The sequence below is a fragment of the Pecten maximus genome, chromosome 1 (assembly GCF_902652985.1).
Source record: "Pecten maximus chromosome 1, xPecMax1.1, whole genome shotgun sequence".
In the NCBI taxonomy this organism is placed as follows: domain Eukaryota; kingdom Metazoa; phylum Mollusca; class Bivalvia; order Pectinida; family Pectinidae; genus Pecten; species Pecten maximus.
The window spans coordinates 22,513,873-22,531,392 of record NC_047015.1 but is presented as its reverse complement, the minus strand read 5'-3'; the positions used below and the strand labels follow the sequence as shown (position 1 = coordinate 22,531,392).

Here is a 17,520-nt window from a genome sequence, read left to right as displayed (position 1 = left end):
AGTGTACACACAATCACTGATCCTGGTATAACTTGTCATTATAGTGTACACACAATCACTGATCCTGGTATAACTAGTCATTATAGTGTACACACAATCACTGATCCTGGTATAACTAGTCATTATAGTGTACACACAATCGGTAATCCTGGTATAAATAGTCATTATAGTGTACACACAATCGGTAATCCTGGTATAACTAGTCATTATAGTGTACACACAATCACTGATCCTGGTATAACTAGTCATTATAGTGTACACACAATCACTGATCCTGGTATAACTAGTCATTATAGTGTACACACAATCACTGATCCTGGCATAACTAGTCATTATAGTGTACACACAATCGGTAATCCTGGTATAACTAGTCATTATAGTGTACACACAATCACTGATCCTGGTATAACTTGTCATTATAGTGTACACACAATCACTGATCCTGGTATAACTAGTCATTATAGTGTACACACAATCACTGATCCTGGTATAACTAGTCATTATAGTGTACACACAATCGGTAATCCTGGTATAACTAGTCATTATAGTGTACACACAATCACTGATCCTGGTATAACTAGTCATTATAGTGTACACACAATCACTGATCCTGGTATAACTAGTCATTATAGTGTACACACAATCACTGATCCTGGCATAACTAGTCATTATAGTGTACACACAATCGGTAATCCTGGTATAACTAGTCATTATAGTGTACACACAATCACTGATCCTGGTATAACTTGTCATTATAGTGTACACACAATCACTGATCCTGGTATAACTAGTCATTATAGTGTACACACAATCACTGATCCTGGTATAACTAGTCATTATAGTGTACACACAATCACTGATCCTGGTATAACTAGTCATTATAGTGTACACACAATCACTGATCCTGGTATAACTAGTCATTATAGTGTACACACAATCACTGATCCTGGTATAACTAGTCAGTATCATTGGTATCGAGATAATAAATTCATCCTCATCCCTGTCGTCATCAGGGTTGTTCAAAATAATCATACAATTCATCCAAAGTAACTTTGGTGTCAGTTTGATCATTTTAAGTCTTATTGAATTGATTTGAAAATTCCAAAACTCTTTAGAGTTAATTTTATTTCATTTTCGATTTGGTGTTTATATTTGTTATAACTCTTCGTGAGAACTTTTTTTATATTCTCTAGAGGCTTTACTCATATCAACTCTATTTGTATTGGTTATGCTAGTTTCGTGACTGTTTTCTTGGGGGTTTTTTTCATCGAAAAAGGACCGCCTTCTTCTACGACACTCGGTCGTAAACTATGACTTATCATTAACAGCTTTTCATGTTTTACACCAAATGTATCAGTTACTGACAAACCATATCATTCATTTCAGACTTGTTAAGATAATTTTTCCCTGACAAAACATTAAGGGTGTTATTTATGCTATTTATTTCATCAACTGAGGACTTGTGTACATCACGTATCAATTTAGTTTTCTTACATTTCTCCTAAGCTATATATTGACCTTGACCTTGACCAAATTGACCCTGATCATTATACATATTATGGTATTTCAGGAGAACTGCTGAATGCAGGTTGCTGTGACTTGAGAATTTTGTCTGCAGAACAGTATAGATTAATTTTAATGAGTTTACGGCTAAAGAAAAAAAAACTAAAATAAGATACTAAACACTTCAGGAGGACACGATACATGAACGGTTTGGATGGAAATCATGTTTTGATCGGAAACCACCTCAAATATACGACTCTCCTTCACTTTCACAGTCTGTGCTTTGCAGAACAACAGTCTAGTGGTTGGTCTTACTAAGGAAAAGAATGTGTGCGTTTTTACTTTTTTAGAAACCTTCTGTAGGTTATCTATAGTGTTCCGTTAGGGCCAAATTTCCAATATCGCTCCTTCGCTCCTTCGCTCCTTCGACCTAAACGCGAAGGAGGGAAAACAAGATGGCGAAGGAGCGAAATCACGCTCCGCTCCTTCGCGTTCGGAAGTTCGATGGAGGTATACCTAGTTTCGAAAAGTGTCCTTTTTTTTTTCCATTCCCCGATTTATGTTCAGTGGTTTCAGAAATTAGAAAAATGTCACTAGTACACTATATATTGATATACGACATTATTTTAATGAATTAATTTGCACAAAATTGACCTACAAAGACTACCAATTCATAAACATACATGTATATTTGAATGTACACAACTTTAAGGTTCAAAATTAATTTTGTGCTCGACTCTTTGATTCTGAATGAGAATACTATTGCAAAGAACAGGAACAAAATGTAATTGTTCACCACAGTGAAATACATATAGCTTTCAAACATTCAGAAATATTACTATTCTATCTATGATTTGATCCTTAATTAAAGATAATAATCTATTTGAATGTAAAGGTAATAACGACCATATATTATATTTGGAAACACTGACTTAGTCACGTGACGCCACCAGAAAGTTGGAAAACAATAATTTCAGAATAACACCACCTATATAAGTATATATCCCCTGCAGCTATAACGAATTATTGATTATGTAGTGTAAGGTACCTTCCAGCAGCTATGCCATGCTCCGGCATCCCAAAACCTGTCCACTCCCTTCGATTTCCTCCTTTTGATATGAAGATTTAATAGTGTTTATAAATGAAGCCTTAAATACCTTACCAGGCAACCAAATTGTTAGAGTTTTACATGAAACAAATTGATTACGCAAACACTAAATTTGAGTTAAATATTGTTGTTTTATCATATAGATTCTGCAATTTTCATAAATTGTTAATCAACACTTTCAATTCAGTGAGTTTTAGCCCTATTTTTCGTCGACTTTCAGTGCAGTTTCCCTTAGACAATAAAAGGTGTTTTCCAAAAATTTCAGTGGTACATGTATTTTCCCAAATAGAAAACAGTAATAAGATAACTACTAAGTATATTAATCTGAAAGTTAAATGAAGTGTGGGCGGAGAGAAGTTTTCATAAATAGTTCGGTTCATTGAGCCACTTTTTCAACTTGGATAAGATACATATATACATACAATAGGATCAGTCAAAATACTATAAGACGTGGAACATACTATTGGGAGATTGTATATTAACCTTAATAGCGGTGACAATTTCACTTAAACTCCAATTTCCCCGTTTCTTGAGACCAAGATTCTTTAAACGTCTCTTCAAAATACGGTAGCTGCAAAATTATTTGGAATACGTATGCATATATGACATCAAATAAAATAAATCAATCAATTACTCCCCATCGAATTTCCGAACGCGAAGGAGCGAAAATACGATTGCCGATTGCGCGGAACTTCGCTCCTTCGCCATCGTGTTTTCGCTTCTTCGCTCCTTCGCGTTTAGGTCGAAGGAGCGAAGGAGCGATATTGGAAATTTGGTCCTAACGGAACACCATAGTTATCTGCATCTGTCTTAGAACTTACTGTCAGATACATTGATGGTATCGTCAGCAAAAAGCCTAACAGCAGAGTTGATAGTTTGGGAATGTCGTTTATATAGAGAAGGAAAAGACATGGGCTAATGACAGAACCTTGAAGCACCCCTGATGTTACTTTGACGGGTTCAGATTTTTGGCCACTCACAAGTACACACTGTTCTTTGTCTGATAGTAAACTTTCTATCCTGGTGTCGACTTTGTAGTTTACTCCACGGTATCGTAGCTTGTGACAGAATAGATAATGAAGTCCATGATGAGGCCATCGCTCTGTTTTCCATCATCTACAGTCTGTGATACAGCTTCTACGAAATCACAAAGCCGACCCTCGCATGATCTTAATTTGCGGAAATCATGTTGGAGTGGGTACAGGATGCTATGGTTGTCACCATGATTCATAATGTAGGATATCATAATATGTTCTAGTATTTTGCACATTCAGCTGTAGGTTAGTTCTACCGTCTGGGGTTGTGATTTTGGTACTCCGCTGTAGGTTAGCTCTGTCTTCTGGGGTTGTGTTTTTGGTACTCCGCTGTAGGTTAGCTCTGTCTTCTGGGGTTGTGTTTTGGTACTCCGCTGTAGGTTAGCTCTGTCTTCTGGGGTTGTGTTTTTGGTACTCTGCTGTAGGTTAGCTCTATCTTCTGGGGTTGTGTTTTGGTACTCTGCTGTAGGTTAGCTCTACCTTCTGGGGTTGTGTTTTTGGCATACAATTTTGCATCATCAGCGAACAGTTTTGCAGTACAGGCTAACATGTCTGGTAGGTCTTTTATATAGATCATGAACAGTATAGGTCCGAGTACGCTTCCTTGGGGCACTCCACTGGTGACGGGTAGACTGCCTGATGTTGTTCCATTTAGAACGACTTGTTTTGTTAGTCCCGATAGATATTTGATCCACCCCAGTACATTGTCTTTCATCCCATAGGACTCAAGTTTATGAACCAAAAAACTGTGGCAAACTTTATCGAAAGCTTTGCTGAAGTCCATGTATCCAGAAGTCTTGCCCATTCCTCAATTGTTTCCAGGAGTTAAGTAGTACATGATTTGTTTGGCCTAAATCCATGTTGATCTTTTGAGAAGAAGTTGTTAGTTTCCATATGACCCAGGAGTTTATCTCTGATGGTCCTTTGCATGAGTTTACAAGGCACTGAAATTAGACTTGAGTTTACACGGCACTGAAGTTAGACTTGTGTTTACACGGCATTGAAGTTAGACATGAGTTTACACGGCACTGGAGTTAGACATGAGTTTACACGGCACTGAAGTTAGACATGACTTTACACGGCACTGAAATTAGACTTGAGTTTACACGGCACTGAAGTTAGACTAGAGTTTACACGGCACTGAAATTAGACTTGAGTTTACACGGCACTGAAGTTAGGCATGACTTTACACGGCACTGAAGTTAGACTTGAGTTTACACGGCACTGAAGTTAGACATGTGTTTACACGGCACTGAAATTAGACTTGAGTTTACACGGCACTGAAGTTAGACATGAGTTTACACGGCATTGAAGTTAGACACGAGTTTACACGGCACTGAAGTTAGACTTGAGTTTACACGGCACTGAAATTAGACTTGAGTTTACACGGCACTGAAGTTAGACATGAGTTTACACGGCACTGAAATTAGACTAATTGACCTAGCTGTAGTTAACAGGGTCATTGCACTGTCCTTTTTTTGTAGATAGGAATAACGTTAGCATGTTTCCAATCTTCTGGTAGTTTGCACTGGTTCAAGCACTTGTTGAATATTATGGAAAATGGTTCCTTTAGTTCTTTTTCTTTCTCTATAATGAGTTTAGGATGTAGATTGTCCGGACCTGCAGCTTTATTTGGTTTTAAACGCTTGATTGCCTTTTCTACAACTTCAGCAGTTATTTCAACGCTTCCCAGAGGTTCGTTGTTTAGGGGCCGCGGTGGCCGAGTGGTTAAGGTGTCCCGACACTTTATCACTAGCTTTCCTTAACTCCACCTCTGGGTTGCGAGTTCGAAACCTACTGAAACAGTTGCCATGTACTGACCGTAGGCCGGTGGTTTTTCTCCGGGTACTCCGGCTTTCCTCCACCTCCAAAACCTATCCTGTCCTTTAATGGCTGTTAATAGGATGTTAAACAAAATAAACCAAAACTAAACCAATCGTTGTATAGCCTTTCGGGATGTGGTGGAGGAGCAACGTTGGAGGTCTTTTATGAATACGCTTGAGAGAAAAAAAAGTACTAGGCATCAGCTGTGTCTTTGCCATGAACTGCGGGTTCCCCGATTACTTTCTTTATTTGTTGGACAGTTTTGGTTTTGATCGCACATGTTTCCAGAACAGTTTAAGGTCAGTTTTGATTTTGTCTGTAAGATCTTTTTCAAAAGTTTATTCAAATGTTCTAATCTTTCTAGTCACCAGGTAAATATGCAGGCTTTATCATTTCACATGTTTAATTGAGTTACAGATATATGATTGAAAAAAATATAATTAGATTGAGTAAAAAGCCGAACGGATTACTATAATAGATAGAGGGCTATACTCGTCTCTAGTATACTCGTCTCAATCATATAATTTAGGACTTGTATGGAAGCCTATTTGTATGATACTGGATAGATGTTCTTTTTTCATTATAAAGAGAACATATAGACTTATTTTGCACGATATCCTACAATGTCAAACTGTAATGGACGAAAGGAATTGCACTATAAAAATAGTAAGACGTAGACCTACTCTACTACTGAACGTGAGTTACTGGTAAAATACTGTATACCACGTTCGAATCGAACGCACCGTTCCTCAATGAAAAATTACAATGGCGGCCACGGGTGTCCTGCCGTTTGTTCGGGGAGTTGATTTTTCACGAAATGACTTTTATGTAAGTAAATATAGACGAAGCATTTTATATTGTTTGAGAAAACATGTTTTGATATATTATGTTTGGGTTTCAATTGTACGATATCCATTAAATTAAACGTGTACACCCTCTTTCCCTGTGCCAAAAAAAAACAACAACAGCAGCCCAGACAGCGGAAGTCGAATACACTGTATGTATTAAATAACATGATTTGATATATTTGATTTCCTAGATGCTGTATTTGATTGTTTGTTTTACCTTTTAGACCTGTTAATATGCTGTGGTGGTAGTGGTAATTACATACATTTAACAAGATACTTTGTTACCAATGTTGATCAGATTACACATGTATAAGACCATTTAGGTCCGTAATTATGTCCTCAGTCACAGGTGCCTGACTCGTTTTATAAAATAATAACATATAGAGTACATATCATTTATTATTATATATTATTATTTTATAAAACGAGTCGGGCACCTGTGCCTCAATATGTCTTTTTGGCTGTAAGACAAGTCTTTAAGATTGAAGAGTAAATAGGCTACAATACATTAGAAAGTGCAGCATATGATTAGATCATATCAAAATTGACCTAATATGAGACACAAGTAATTTTTCTATAAAAAAAATGAAATAAAAATTGAATAATTATAATAAAAAAAAATTCTATAAAGAAATAATCATGAAATATCTCCCAAATGCCTGCATGACCTTATTACACAGTCCAATATACCGTTTACGGTCTTGGGAGAGCTAAATCTGTGGTACAACCTAAAGTTAACTTACAAAAAAGTCTTTTTGGGAGTAGGCGGCCCAGGTGTGCCAGAGTCTGCCGAATGAAATCAGGCTACTCGAAAGCTACCCTATCTTTCGCAGAATGTTGCATGCCTGCAACAGTCCTGTGTGTAAATGTACCATATGCAACAACTAGTAGGTTCATGAACATATAATTAATTTTCTCTTTTGTCTTTTGATCGTACTCTTTAGGGCCAGAGAATCCTTGTAGGTAGGGGACTCCCAGTCACTCGGTCCGGATCCTCTGGCCCAGATATTTAGTCCCTATATTCATTCGCTTTCATATGCAAGAAACCGTTGATTTAGTTATTTTAATCATTATATCTATGTTTTACTGTTTTGTAAACTGTGATAGTGCTTGGAAACCCTTCTAGGTAGGGGCTGCAAGCCCATTAAGTCAGTTCTCTGGTTCCTACATATTTTTATGTTAATCTCTTATCTAAAGACTAAATTTCTTATAATTTCTATACTATGGAAATGTATTTCTTAATCTTAACTGATAGTATAATGTAACAGTATTATTCTTAATACACTAATCTTCTTGGCAAGGAAACACTGCCATTGGTACAGTGTACATCTATATTACATTGTATATATCTTAACCTATTATTTTGCACTGTCTGTAATAAGAACATTATTTTGTTGCAACTGTGATGAATATTTGCATGCCTATTTAATTTCTGTGAACATTATCTTGTATTGTAACTTTTAATTTTGTCGATCGTAGAAATAGCTCTACTGGGCTAATGTTTGTTGTTAAAACATATGAAACAAAATAACAATACATTTAAAAAAAAAAATTTTTTTAAATGACAAAAAGGTTTAGGCACAAGTTCTTACAACTTAGTTAGCCTTCTTGATTGGTGCCATATGAAATATTCTACTGAATCAACAGGGTCATGATGGAGATTCTTTTCCATGCCAAGTTGGTGATATGTCTGGATTAAGATGGCTGCGCTTGAACAAAACAAAATTGAAAGAGCTGCCAGAAGAAATTAGTAAGCTGAAAAAGCTGGTAAGTACTGATATGATGGAAGTACGAGGGGCAATCAGAAAGTTCTGCAAGTAGTCATATAAAACTCAAACAAACATATGCAATATCTAAAGTTTAATTTAATCCTTCAAAGTATTCCCCCTTAACAGCAATACATTTCTGTAATCGTATCCATGACCTGAATGCCGCAGAGTAGTCTTCCCTTGGTATACTGTTAAGACACTGAAATACAGTACTGCCAACAGCACTTCTGGAACCATAACGGCGCCCAGATAACATTTTTTTTCACTTTTGGAAACAGAAAAAAGTCACATGGACTCAAGTCTGGAGAATAAGGAGGATGGGGAAGCTGGGTGATACTCTCTTGCTTCAAAAAGTCTTGAACCAATTTACTTTTATGAGCTGGGGCGCCCGGGCGTTGCCATGCAGTAGACAGACATTTCGTATTCCTGTCTTTGGTCTTTTCTTAGTGTAGAATTTCTTAACCTTTTGCAGTACAACATCTATATAGAATTGGCCAGTAACACTGCGGTGATTTGGCATTGGAATTTGTACAACAGGTCCACTGGAATTGAAGAATATTGCATACAAAACCTTTTTCACGCTCTGACACCTTTTTGCAATGGTTGGTCTTGCTCCTTTTCTTTCGGTCCACATTTTATTATCAATCTTTCTTTGAGGTTCAAAGTAATAGATCCAGGTTTCATCACCTGTTACAATATTGGAAATCTTGTGGACATCATATTTTCTGTATTTTTAGCTCACTAGCCCACCTGGTCCGATAAACCAAGGTGAACTTATGCCATACCGTTGCGTCTGTCCGTCCGTCCGTCCGTCCGTCCGTCCGTCAACAATTGACTTCTTCTTCATAACCACACATCAGAATTTGACCAAATTTGGTCAGAAGCATCACTATGGGGTTGGAATTTAAAATTGTACAAATGATGGGACTGACCCCCAGGGGCCTGAGGGGCGGGGCCAAATGTGGTCAATCGGGCTATATTCATATAATTGACTTCTTCTCTGGAACCAAACAATGGATATCTCTCATATTTACCTGGTAGCATCCCTATGGAGTGGGGATTCAAAATTGTACAAATGGTGGGGCTGACCCCCAAGGGGTCTGAGGGGCGGGCCAAAAGGGGTCAATTTGGCTCTCTTAATATAAACGGCTTCTTCTCTGAAACCAAGCGATGGATATTGCTCATATTTGCCTGGTAGCATCACTATGGGGTTGGAATTTAAAATTGTACAAATGATGGGACTGACCCCCCAGGGGCCTGAGGGACGGGGCCAAATGTGGTCAATCGGGCTATATTCATATAATTGACTTCTTCTCTGGAACCAAACAATGGATATCTCTCATATTTACCTGGTAGCATCCCTATGGAGTGGGGATTCAAAATTGTACAAATGGTGGGGCTGACCCCCAAGGGGTCTGAGGGGCGGGCCAAAAGGGGTCAATTTGGCTCTCTTAATATAAACGACTTCTTCTCTGAAACCAAGTGATGGATATTGCTCATATTTGCCTGGTAGCATCACTATGGGGTGGGGATTAAAAATTATACAAATGATGGAGCTGACCCCCAGGGGCCTGAGGCGCGGGGCCAAATGTGGTCAATTGGGCTATATTGATATTAGCCATTTCTTCTCTGAAACCAAGCAATGAATATTGCTCATATTTGCCTGGTAGCATCACTATAGGGTGGGCATTCAAAATTGTACAAATCGTGAGGCTGAACCCCCAGGGGCCTGAGGGGCGGGGCCAAGAGGGGTCAATTTGGCTGAATTGATATGAACAACTTCTCTGAAATTAAGCAAGGGATATCACTCATATTTGCCTGGTAGAATCCTGTTGGGTAGGGATTCAAAATTTTATAAAGGAAGGAACTGACCCCCACTCGCCCCTGGGTGCAGAAGGCGGGGTCAAAAGGGGTCAATTGGTTTAAACAACTTCTTTTCTGAAACTAAGCAATGGATATCACTCACATTTGTGTGGTAGCATCACTATGGGGTTGTGCCAAAAGCTAATTTTATTTCATGGATTAATGCATTTTTTGACATCAAATCCTCACATACCCATATAAAATGCCTATGATATATTGACATAGCAATACCAGTGACAAATATGCTTAATCATCATTTTTGTTTCATATCTCATGAAATCCCGGTGAGCGATACAGGCCCTCTTGGCTTCTTGTTTAAGGAGTTCTTTTGCCATTTTGACTCTATTGTCCTTTTGCTATTGTGTCAATAAATAAGGGACCCATCACGCACAAACCTTGCGTAGCTTTAAATGTTTGGTCAAAATTTCATTAACTGTCCCTGATGAAATACCGACTGTTTTGGCCAGATATTGTAATGTATATCTGCCATCTTCGGCTACGAGATTCTTTAAAGCGGCAATGTTACCTTTTGTGGTTGCAGTTTTTGGTCTTCCTGATCTGTAGCAATCTTCTAAAGCAGTAGAACCATTGTTGAAAGTCTTCAACCAACGGCAAACTGTACTCAAAGACACCGCAGATTGTCCATACACTTCACACAGTTCAGAAAATATCTTGGTTACAGGAACATTCAGACTGCCTCTTGTTTTGATGTAAGCTCTGATTTCTAGCTTCTCAGATGACCTTATAATTACCACAAATATTGACAGTATATACGAGTTGACCAACTCCGAACGCTTGTAACTTTACGATAAAGTAATGCACATGCATTTTGAGCATACTCACAGGTAGGTTAGTTATCGAACTATTGAACCGTGAAGACTTGGTTATAACTTAGTTTTTCGATTCTATGGAAGCCCATTACTTGCAAAACTTTTTGATTGGCCCTCGTACATGTACATGGCTACATGTATTTACCCGATGGGCCAAAAAAAAAATCATATATGTTATATTCATTGTAACATAGAGAAAGTGCTATAATTTTTTTATTTGTTGTTTATTTTCAATTATGTTGTTGATATTTATGCAGTTGAAAAGTAACCAGAATCTTCACTCTCATCTTCATATCTTGAAATTTTTTTTTTTCCAGACTTCAGTAAAAATTCATCTGAATTGAATATATGTCTAGTATTGCAGCATATTTTAGCAATAATCCACTCAACATGTTTACTAGTACTACTATTAAAGTATTATAGATAAGACTTTCCATATGAACATGGTTTGTAGGAGCATCTGACGATCATGCATAATGAGCTACAAGGCCTAGGAGACAGTTTAGTATCATTGCCAGCACTCCGTACTCTCAACTGTAGACACAATGATCTTAAAGATGACGGGATCCCTGGTAAAATTTTTAACCGTGAGGATCTTTCTGTTGTGGTAGGTTTTTCATTTTCATCTTTATCTTCAATGACTATAAAATCACTGCTGTGTACATAATAAAAAAGTAAGATCGGCTATTTGTCCAGATAGCAAACAGGCACAGATACATACCTCTGTGTGCACCATTCATAAAGTGACCGATTTCTGACACCCCACCTCCTCTACTCTTCTAATAAGGGCTTCATATATCTTATTTAAACCTCAAGTGTTTGGAGAAAACCTATTTCAACAGCAATCTGTCCATTCTTATTAATGTTCTATTAAAGTTTATTGAAATGAATCACCATATCTGTAAGTAAGAGACAGAATAATGTTAACCCTTATCCAGCCACACGCCCTATATGTGTACATATAAATTATCATCTATACAATAGTACCAGACATATGAATATATCTGTTGATATTAATTTATGTTACAGGACCTGAGTCACAACAAATTAGTAGATGTACCACCAGAACTGGAAAATGCCACAAATGTTATTGTACTCAACCTCAGTCACAATCAGTGAGTACACTTATTGTCTTTGTAATCGTGTTATTGTACTCAACCTCCGTCACAATCAGTGAGGACACTTATTGTCTTTATAATCATGTTATTGTACTCAACCTCAGTCACAATCAGTGAGTACACTTAGTCACAATCAGTGAGTACACTTAGTCACAATCAGTTAGTACACTTATTGTCTTTATAATCATGTTATTGTACTCAACCTCAGTCACAATCAGTGAGTACACTTAGTCACAATCAGTGAGTACACTTAGTCACAATCAGTTAGTACACTTATTGTCTTTATAATCATGTTATTGTACTCAACCGGGGTACCTCAGTCACAATCAGTTAGTACACTTATTGTCTTTATAATCATGTTATTGTACTCAACCTCAGTCACAATCAGTGAGTACACTTAGTCACAATCAGTTAGTACACTTAGTCACAATCAGTGAGTACACTTAGTCACAATCAGTGAGTACACTTAGTCACAATCAGTGAGTACACTTATTGTCTTTATAATCATGTTATTGTACTCAACCTCAGTCACAATCAGTGAGTACACTTAGTCACAATCAAGGAGTACACTTAGTCACAATCAGTGAGTACACTTAGTCACAATCAGTGAGTACACTTATTGTCTTTATAATCATGTTATTGTACTCAACCTCAGTCACAATCAGTGAGTACACTTAGTCACAATCAGTGAGTACACTTAGTCACAATCAGTGAGTACACTTAGTCACAATCAGTTAGTACACTTATTGTCTTTGTAATCATGTTATTGTACTCAACCTCAGTCACAATCAGTGAGTACACTTATTGTCTTTATAATCATGTTATTGTACTCAACCGGGGTACCTCAGTCACAATCAGTGAGTACACTTAATATCTTTGTTATCATGATGTTATTGTCCTTGTAAACTGTGACACAATCCATGATTGATGTTGAGTATTTTCATCACTTCTGTATGACAAGAGTCAGCTTAATTTTCTGTGTAATGTTTTCTTACGACCAGTTTAATAAAGTTAACAATTTCTTTGTAGGATTGAAATGATCCCAAACCAGCTATTTATCAATTTGACAGACATTTTCTTCCTTGACCTCAGCAACAACCTGTTTGGTAAGAATTGTATACTAACGTGATTTTGACCAGAAGACCTATTCATCAAGATAATGTTACTAACATATTGGATTTAAAGACAGTGTCAATAAAATATATTCTTAGAAAATATTTTTCTTGATTGTAAATTATAGTTGGTACTGTACTTGTTTATTTTGTAAAGTATCATTGTGTTTGTATTTATTTATTCCTAGTGTGTTTTGCCATTATCAGTAAATAAGCTATTGCCTTGTGGTAGTCATTTATGTAGCTAGTGATGTAACTGTAATGTGAAATTTTATCTGTTTGACAGAGACCCTGCCACCACAGATGAGACGACTGACAAACCTCCAAACTCTCATCCTAAATAATAACCCCCTTGTCCATGCCCAACTCAGGTGAGAAACAATTGCTTGGGAGGGTTGATACCGTGTCAACTCTAACAAATTATAACATGAATTTAACAGATATATATTGCCTTCATATGTTAGCCTTAAGATAATATTTGCGATTGTAAGATATGGTTTATATGCAGGGTTTCCATGTTTTCCAGACATAGGCTGAATAGCTCTAGGAACAAAAGGGATAATACAGACATAAATGTGTACTGTTTTATTTAGGTCAGATTTCAGATTTCATCTGACCTGTCGCCATGAAAAATACATTTTCAACTCCTTTTCCAGTTCCACTGGTTCGGTTGAGCTGGAAATTGGTGGGGATGTTAAGGAAGGGGAATCAACAAAGTGTAGTTGTTTTTCAGTCTCGTAAAAACTTTGACATAGCAACTCTGGTGGCCATTTTGGCAACATTATTGTACAATCATGGTTTTCCTGAACAACACCTATTTTAAACTTCTTCTCAAGTTCTACCAGTGGGATTCAGCTCAAAGTTACCTTAAATGATCATGAGATAGTCCTGACCAAGTGGTTTTTTTTTCGGGTCGCTCCGAAATCCAAGATGGCTTCCATGGCACCCATTGGCAACAGTACCACTATACTGACTACTGAGTATGCATACTACAATAGTACAAATGTCTTCAATGACTAATCCAAGATGGCTTCCATGGCACCTATTGGCAACAGTACCACTATACTGGCTACTGAGTATGCATATATACTACAATAGTACAAATGTCTTCAATGACTGTTAAGGCCTTTGGGCCTCTTGTTTTAATTATGAGATAAACATTTGTATACAAATGATGGTGTTTGTGTATTGCAGACAGCTACCGGCCTTATTGTCCCTTCAAACCTTACACATGAGGGACACACAGAGAACCCTGGCTAACTTCCCCTCTGGACTCGACACGCTTACCAACCTACAGGGTAAGGCCTGCCCCTTTTAAGAATCTTTAGTTACTTTTTCTGACTAAGACAGAATCAACTGTTCCTGTAAGAATCGTTCTTTTATTTTACTATTGTCATAGATATAACTCTATCAAGCTTATGTGTAATTGCTGGAACTGTAAAGTGTTGTGTGTCATAAGTCTGTGTGTGAATCCTGTATAGTAAACACCATGTTTTGGTTTCTTAGATGTTGACTTGTCTAACAATGACCTGCCCCGAGTGCCAGAGACACTATACAAGGTCAGCTCCCTGAAACGGCTCAACCTCAGTGGCAATCAGATCACAGAGCTTTCTCTTGTCATTGGTGAGTTTATTATTAATAGACTGTATGTGAACATTTTATAGAGTACTCAAATTGAAATACTCTGCTAGGGTGTACATACCATACTCATATATTATTGCGTGTGCATACTAGAGTATACCCATAGATTAGTGGGTGTACATGCTTTAGTGTACACATAGATTAATGGGTGTACATGCTTTAGTGTACACATAGATTAATGGGTGTACATACTGTAGTATACACATAGATTAGTGGGTGTACATACTGTAGTGTACACATAGATTAGTGGGTGTACATACTGTAGTGTACACATAGATTAGTGGGTGTACATGCTTTAGTGTACACATAGATTAGTGGGTGTACATACTTTAGTGTACCCATGAATTAGTGGATGTACATATATACTATAGTGTACCCATAAATTAGTGCTATCATTCAATAATTGGTGATCGGTTAATTCGGTTGTAAAACATTTGCATTGCTGTGATGTATACTGTAACTTAGGTTCAAGTAAATGGGTGATGAATTCTGCTGGTATCACACAATGAACATTAATGTTTTCAAGTGTCATTAGTTAGGGCTTCCAGTGCTAAAGGTATTAAAATTAGACTTCCATGTTCATATACACCCAGGCCCTCACAGTATACATGTTATGTAAAATCAATAAAAAGGTAATACATTATTGGGTTTCATCTTTTATTGTTATAACAAATAACCTTGTATCTGTAGACACCTGGGTAAACTTGGAGACTCTGAACCTGTCCCGTAACAAACTGACAGCTCTACCAGTAAGTAAGCTAACTTTGATGGGAGTTAAGTTTATATGATTCCAAGGACGTCATGAACAAGTTCTGACTGTAATATGGCGTATACAATTTTGTCTTGATTGTCCAAGTATTTAAAGACATGAACAAAAGGCCAATCTATTAATTCTTCATAGAAGTCATCGTAATCTCTCAAGCCATTATCGACTGAATATTAACTCAATCAAACTGTTTTTAAGTTATCCCAATTACTGTTTGTTTCAGTCTTCTCTTCACAAACTGGCTTCTTTGAAGAAACTGTACCTGAATTCTAACCTGTTAGACTTTGAGGGAATTCCAGCCAACATTGGTAAACTCCATAACCTTGAGATATTCAGTGCAACCAACAATCAGCTGGAGATGATTCCAGAGGGCCTGTGCAGGTAAAGAAATTATCCATCAATTTCTACAAAACCATGTGAACAACACCTTGACACTTTTAGTTTTCTTCCTTAGAATCATCTTCCATACATCATTAGAAGTTATAGTCTTTGCTGATTACCTGTCCCTTTGCACCTTTTTTTTGTTGAAACTGAAATAAGACATTAATAAATCATACATCAGTAGACTTACATTAGTTTGTACATGTAAAACAGTCTAACTACCATCAGTGAGCAAAAACAATTCACGTTAGGTTATATTGTGTTTATTTTAGATGTGGGAAACTTAAACGTCTTCTTCTGAATGAAAATAAGCTTATTACACTTCCTGATATTCTCCATCTACTACCAGAGTTAGAGGTAAGCATTTATTATTACATTTTTACCAGTGAAATATCAAAAATTATTCATTATATAAAAGTGATATTTTTCACTAGTGAAAAATATCACTTTTGCTGATTTGACCAATCAAATTAATGATTAGAAAATACCAAAATAATTGACCAATCAGAAAGCCCTACATATATGTCAGCACCTGGACAGGGGAAACTACTTTTTTTGTTTACAAATTATCGCTGTAGTCCTAGTTAGCATACAGGGTAGGGTTTTCGTTGATAAAAAATTTAATAAACAGAATATCTAACAGTGTCTTCAGTAAAACCAAATATATTTCACTCGTGTGGCTAATATTTTGATATTTTTCACTTGTGCTGCGCACTCGTGAAAAATATCAAAATATTAGCCCCACTCGTGAAATATATTTGGTATTACTGAAGACACTGTTAGATATCCTCTATGTATATAGAGAACATAGAATGTCTTTTTATTATTTATAAAGTAATTTCTAACTATCCCAATTGGTCAAATATACCCTGGTATCATAAGTCTTATAGCAATGAAACTTAATCATGTTACATGTATAAAAAAAATCAACATATTCATGGTTTTGTTTCCTGGTTATTACTGCCTTGCTGATTCATATTTCAATTCTCCTGGTGTTAGCTCTATTAGACCGAACCTAGGAGTCCAAGGTGAACAGATATTTTACTGGAAGGGCTTATCGTTATCTTTTATCTGTTTTATATAAAAGTATTCTAATAGATATTTATAAGACATTATTTCTAATAAGTATGATATATGATATGAGGTGAAAAAAATAATAAAATGTTGACCTGCAGGAAACATTTATGCTTGGTAATAAAGGTAAATTATTTTTGTTTGATTCCCAGACACTTGATGTGCGAGACAACCCAGGGTTGGTGATGCCGCCCAAGCCTGCAGAGTTACGGAAAAATCTGGAGTTCTACAACATAGATTTTTCACTCAACAACCAACTCCGACTGGCGGGTGCTCCCACTGCTCCCTCTGCAGATCAGTCTCCTCGTACGCTAAGTCCTATCACTTTGTTATCTTAATTCTGATAGCTCGCCCCCATTTAACTCATGAAGTATTTGTCTAGTTCTGACCAAATGTCGTCATTATCATGGTGATATCAAAACTGATATTTTGTTGGATATCCTAAAGTGAAATACTGATTCCAACCATTTGTATCTTTTATAAAAGTATCACTTATACTGATGTCACTTTACCTGTTGATAACAGTTAGTTTTGATAAATGAACAAGTGGTTATGGAGACTGATATTCAATGTACTTACACTTTGTTTATCAACATGTTACATTCTGTCAAAACCACAACCAATGTTTATTGATATCTTACATTCTGTC

The 17,520-nt window shown here is 36.7% G+C and overlaps 1 protein-coding gene across 5 annotated transcripts in view; it reads left to right on the top strand.

The window, feature by feature from the left end:
- The first annotated feature begins 6,228 nt into the window (after nt 1–6,228).
- Nucleotides 6,229–17,520, top strand: part of LOC117327936 (protein flightless-1 homolog) — a 42,720-nt gene continuing 31,428 nt past the window's right edge. For 3 of the 5 annotated variants that reach the window (XM_033885205.1, XM_033885197.1, XM_033885189.1), the window contains exons 1-12: nt 6,229–6,297; nt 7,965–8,084; nt 11,234–11,386; nt 11,809–11,894; nt 12,927–13,003; nt 13,296–13,380; nt 14,204–14,307; nt 14,516–14,632; nt 15,341–15,399; nt 15,640–15,797; nt 16,070–16,154; nt 17,024–17,177. In XM_033885205.1, coding sequence (XP_033741096.1) covers nt 6,235–6,297; nt 7,965–8,084; nt 11,234–11,386; nt 11,809–11,894; nt 12,927–13,003; nt 13,296–13,380; nt 14,204–14,307; nt 14,516–14,632; nt 15,341–15,399; nt 15,640–15,797; nt 16,070–16,154; nt 17,024–17,177 — 1,261 coding nt within the window. In that variant the 5' untranslated portion in view covers nt 6,229–6,234. Of the gene's footprint in view, nt 6,298–7,964; nt 8,085–11,233; nt 11,387–11,808; nt 11,895–12,557; nt 12,562–12,663; nt 12,689–12,926; nt 13,004–13,295; nt 13,381–14,203; nt 14,308–14,515; nt 14,633–15,340; nt 15,400–15,639; nt 15,798–16,069; nt 16,155–17,023; nt 17,178–17,520 lie in introns of those variants that run through there. The other 2 variants (XM_033885222.1, XM_033885213.1) reach the window with 2 other exon arrangements.